General features: G+C 42.1%; 1 protein-coding gene across 1 annotated transcript; it reads left to right on the top strand.

The window, feature by feature from the left end:
- Positions 1-412: 412 nt before the first annotated feature.
- Positions 413-5,661, top strand: LOC148307326 (uncharacterized). The gene is made up of 2 exons (XM_088263588.1): positions 413-783; positions 2,372-5,661. The coding sequence occupies exon 2, from the start codon at positions 3,144-3,146 to the stop codon at positions 3,909-3,911; it is 768 nt and encodes a 255-aa protein (XP_088119714.1). The 5' UTR covers positions 413-783; positions 2,372-3,143; the 3' UTR covers positions 3,912-5,661.
- The last annotated feature ends 269 nt before the right edge of the window (positions 5,662-5,930 follow it).

Consider the following 5,930-nt stretch of genomic DNA (forward strand, 5'->3'; position numbering starts at 1 on the left):
ATTATTATTGCTTTGTTGCTGTTGCTGTTATTGTTATTTAATTGGTTTGTACGTTAGCCGATGTGTGATGATAGGATGATGAAAAATATCACCGGCCGCCTACAAAAAAATTGTTTGTTTAAGATGCTTATTAATATATTATTTATGCGTTATTTGATGTGATGATGATTAATTTTATCAAGCACCCGATGTATGTCCATCGTAAATTACTATTTACGGTACTCCGTTAGGTATATAAATCGAAATGAACTCATGTTATATTTATACATAATGTGGAGAAGCGGGTAAAAAGGTCAAAGCAACGTGCCAAGACTTGCAAAATTTACTTGCCTTTTTAACAATACTTGTTTTGCTCAAGACCGTTTTGCTACTAACTTCATTTGTGTTTATCGATGTCACTGACAGTTCCCTTTGACGCGTTGTTTTCTCGGTGTATCGATTTCTAAATAAGACAAAGAAAGTTTTGTTAATTAATATATTGAATAAGAATAGGAAGAATCGATTTCTTACAATAATACATTATTCATCCGTCGTCTCAATATACCTTTTTCATAATTTCCTATCAACTTGGACGTTTCAATAAATAATCTCAAAACTTCCAAAGATTGTTTGCACAGAACAAATATCTCGATAATATTATATCCTCGCAACATTGCTGTTCCCGTGAACACCCGTTCCCGTCCCCGTGATGATCGAACCAAATCACTTTGAACAATCCCCCTATCCCAATCTTAAAAGATTATTATATAAATATCCAGCTCATGCTCAGCAGATAACCTCAACGTAAGCATGAACGTCCACCTTTACGTGTGCAAATGTGTGTTGAAATGTGTGCAAATGTATGTTCTCGTATAATTGCACGTGTGCTTATACGTGTAAATAAACGTGTTAATGCTCGTGTAAATGCACGTGTAAATGTACGTGTAAATGTACGTGTAAAGTTCAAAGGTTAAAGTTCAAGTGTCAAAGTTCAAAGTTCAAAGGTCAAAGCTCAGTGTTCAAAGGCCAAGTTCAAAGGTCAAAGTTCAATGGCATAGTTTAAAGTTCAAAGGTCAAAGTTCAAAAATCAAAATTCAAAGGTCAAAGTTCAAAGGCAACGTTCAAAAGTCAACGTTCAAAATTCACAGGTCAAAGGTCGAATAACCGATGTCAAAATGCTATAAATATAACGTGATGTGACACTTGTTTCTCTTGTAAAGTTAAAATTGCACGTGTGCGTCCACGTGAAATTGGCCGTGAACTTGCACGTGTATTTGCACGGATAATTGCACGTGTAATTGCACGTGTAATTGCACGTGTAATTGAACGTGTAAATGAACGTGTAAATGCACCTGTAATTACACGTGTAAACGCATGTATAATTGCACGTGTATTGCACTGTAATTGCACGTGTAAATACACGTGTAAATATACGTGTAATTGCATGTGTAAATGCACATGTATTTGCATGTATAATTACACGTGTACTTACACGTGTATTTGCACGTGTTAGTGCACGTGTATTTGCACGTGTTAGTGCACGTGTATTTGCACGTATAATTGCACGTGTAATTACACGTGTATTTGCACGTGTTAGTGCATGTATGTTTATTGCACATGTAATTTTACGTGAATTACACGTGTTATTTGTACGTGTTTTTGTTTACGTGTACTACACGTGTATTTGCACGTGTGATTGCACTTGTAAACGCACGTTTAATTGCACGTGTAAATGCACGTGTCAACACGTGTAAATGCATGTGAAAGTACACTTGTAAATGCACATGTGATTGCACGTGTAAATTCACGTGTATTTGCACGTGTTTTTGTACGTGTAATTGCACCTGTAATTGCACGTGTAATTGCACGTGCGATTACAAGTGCGTTATACTTACACGTGTAAATGTTATACTTACACGTGTAAATGCACGTGTATTTGCATGTGTATTTGTATGTGTATTTGCACATGTATTGCACGTGTAATTGCACGTGTTTTTGTACGTGTAATTGCACGTGTAAATGCACGTGTAACTGCTCGTGTACTTGTACGTGTAATTGCACGTGTAATCGCACTTGTAATCGCACGTGTAAATCCATGTGTAATGGCACGTAAAATTGCACGTGTAATTGCACGTGTAATCGCACATGTAATTGCACGTGTAATCGCACGTGTAATCGCACGTGTAATTGCACCTGTAATTTCGCGTGTAATTGCACTCACTGACAGTTTGACGCGTTTTTTGTTATCAGCTTGAATTAATCTTAAAAGCTTTGCAAGTTTAAAATTGATATTTCAAATTAAAATTAAAACCCGATATCTAAAAAAGACCCGTCGTTTCCGATATTCAAGAATATCAAGGATGGCAAATAATGGTATTTCCTATCAACTTAGACATTTCAGAAAATAACCTCAACCACCTCAACCACCGGAAGAAGGAATGTTTGCACAGAAGAAATATCTTTCTCGATTATAACCTCGCAACACTGTATCGTTGTTCTTGTGAACACTGTGTAGTCTCAATCGTTTCCTGTTGGAGTCATTTCTAGAGTGATTACAGTCATCTTACGAGATTTTTTACGAGGAAACGGAGATGAAAACGGAGATGAACACGGAGATGAACACGGAGATGAACACGGAGATGAACACGGAGATGAAAACGAAGATGAACACAGAGATGAACACCAAGATGAACACGGAGATGAAAACGGAGATGAACACGGAGATGAACACGGAGATGAACACGGAGATGAACACGGAGATGAACACCGAGATGAACACGGAGATGAACATGGAGATGAACACGCTATGAAGACGGAAACGGAGATGAAAATGGAGATGAACACGGAAATGAACACGGAGATGAACACGGAGATGAATACGGAGATGAACACGGAGATGAACACGTAGATGAAGACAGAGATGAAAACGGAGATGAACACGGAGATGAACACGGAGATGAACACGGAGATGAACACGGAGATGAACACGGAGATGATAACGGAGATGAACGCGGAGATGAACATGGAGATGAACACGCTATGAAGACGGAAACGGAGATGAAAACGGAGATGAACACGAAGATGAACACGGAGATGAACACGGAGATGAACACGGAGATGATAACGGAGATGAACGTGGAGATGAACATGGAGATGAACACGCTATGAAGACGGAAACGGAGATGAAAACGGAGATGAACACGAAGATGAACACGGAGATGAACACGGAGATGAACACGGAGATGAACACGGAGATGAACACGGAGATGAACACCGAGATGAACACCGAGATGAACACGGAGATGATAACGGAGATGAAAACGGAGATGAATACGGAGATGAACACCAAGATGAACACGGAGATGAAAACACGCTATGAAGACAGAAACACGGAGATGAACACTGAGATGAACACGGAGATGAACACGGAGATGATAACGGAGATGAAAACGAAGATTAACACGGAGATGAACACCAAGATGAACACGGAGATGAAAACGGAGATGAACACGGAGATGAACATGGAGATGAACACGGAGATGAACACGGAGATGAACACGGAGATAAACACGGAGATGAACACGGAAACGGAGATGAAAACGGAGATGAACACCGAGATGAAGACAGAGATGAACACGGAGATGAACACGCTATTAAGACGGAAACACGGAGATGAACACGGAGATGAACACGGAGATGAACACGGAGATGAATACGGAGATGAACACGGAGATGAACACGGAGATAAACACGGAGATGAACACGGAGATGAACACGGGGATGAACACCGAGATGAACACGGAGATGAACATGGAGATGAACACGCTATGAAGACGGAAACGGTGATGAAAATGGATATGAACACGGATATGAACACGGAGATGAACACGAAGATGAATACGGACATGAACACGGAGATGAACACGCTATGAAGACGGAAACGGAGATGAAAACGGAGATGAACACGGAAATGAACACCGAGATGAACACGGAGATGAACACGAAGATGAACACGGAGATGAACACCAAGATGAACACGGAGATGAAAACGGAGCTGAATACGAAGATGAAGACAGAGATGAACACGGAGATGAACACGCTATGAAGACGGAAACACGGAGATGAACACCGAGATGAACACGGAGATGAACACGGAGATGATAACGGAGATGAACACGGAGATGAAAACGAAGATTAACACGGAGATGAACACCAAGATGAACACGGAGATGAAAACGGAGATGAACACGGAGATGAACACGGAGATGAACACGGAGATGAACACGGAGATGAACACGGAGATGAACATGGAGATGAACACGGAGATGAACACGGAGATGAACACGGAGATGAACACCGAGATGAACACGGAGATGAACACGGAGATGATAACGGAGATGAACACGGAGATGAACACGGAGATGATAACGGAGATGAACACGGAGATGAACACCAAGATGAACACGGAGATGAACATGGAGATGAACACCGAGATAAACACGGAGATGAACACGGAGATGATAACGGAGATGAACGTGGAGATGAACACGCTATGAAGACGGAAACGGAGATGAAAACGGAGATGAACACGGAGATGATAACGGAGATGAACACGGGATGAACACCAAGATGAACACGGAGATGAACACGGAGATGAACACGGAGATGATAACGGAGATGAACACGGAAACGGAGATGAAAAGGAGATGAACACGGAGATGAACACGGAGATGAATACGGAGATGAACACGGAGATGAACACGCTATGAAGACGGAAACGGAGATGAAAACGGAGATGAACACGGAGATGAACACGGAGATGAACACCGAGATAAACACGGAGATGAACACGGAGATGATAACGGAGATGAACACGGAGATGAACACGGAGATAAACACGGAGATGAACACGGAAACGGAGATGAAAAGGAGATGAACACGGAGATGAACACGGAGATAAACACGGAGATGAACACGGAAACGGAGATGAAAACGGAGATGAATACGGAGATGAAGACAGAGATGAACACGGAGATGAACACGCTATGAAGACGGAAACACGGAGATGAACACCGAGATGAACACGGAGATGAACACCAAGATGAACACGGAGATGAAAACGGAGATTAACACGGAGATGAACACGGAGATGAACACGGAGATGAACACGGAGATGAACATGGAGATGAAAACGGAGATGAACACGGAGATGAACACCGAGGTGAACACGGAGATGAACACGGAGATGATAACGGAGATGAACACGGAGATGAACATGGAGATGAACACGCTATGAAGACGGAAACGGAGATGAAAACGGAGATGAACACGGAGATGAAATCGAAGATGAACACGGAGATGAACACGGAGATGAACACGGAGATGATAACGGAGATGAACACGGAGATGAACACGGAGATAAACACGGAGATGAACACGGAAACGGAGATGAAAAGGAGATGAACACGGAGATGAACACGGAGATAAACACGGAGATGAACACGGAAACGGAGATGAAAACGGAGATGAATACGGAGATGAAGACAGAGATGAACACGGAGATGAACACGCTATGAAGACGGAAACACGGAGATGAACACCGAGATGAACACGGAGATGAACACCAAGATGAACACGGAGATGAAAACGGAGATTAACACGGAGATGAACACGGAGATGAACACGGAGATGAACACGGAGATGAACATGGAGATGAAAACGGAGATGAACACGGAGATGAACACCGAGGTGAACACGGAGATGAACACGGAGATGATAACGGAGATGAACACGGAGATGAACACCAAGATGAACACGGAGATGAACACGGAGATAAACACGGAGATGATAACGGAGATGAAAACGGAGATGAACACGGAGATGAACACGGAGATGAACACCGAGATAAACACGGAGATGAACACGGAGATGATAACGGAGATGAACATGGA

This window comes from Brachycentrus maculatus, unplaced genomic scaffold (assembly GCF_059751285.1).
Source record: "Brachycentrus maculatus isolate JH-2025_06_01 unplaced genomic scaffold, ASM5975128v1 h1tg000201l, whole genome shotgun sequence".
In the NCBI taxonomy this organism is placed as follows: Eukaryota; Metazoa; Arthropoda; class Insecta; order Trichoptera; family Brachycentridae; genus Brachycentrus; species Brachycentrus maculatus.

Excerpts from the sequence above, each read along its gene's own strand:
- LOC148307326 (XM_088263588.1), top strand. The coding sequence starts at position 3,144 with ATGAAGACGGAAACGGAGATGAAAACGGAGATGAACACGAAGATGAAC.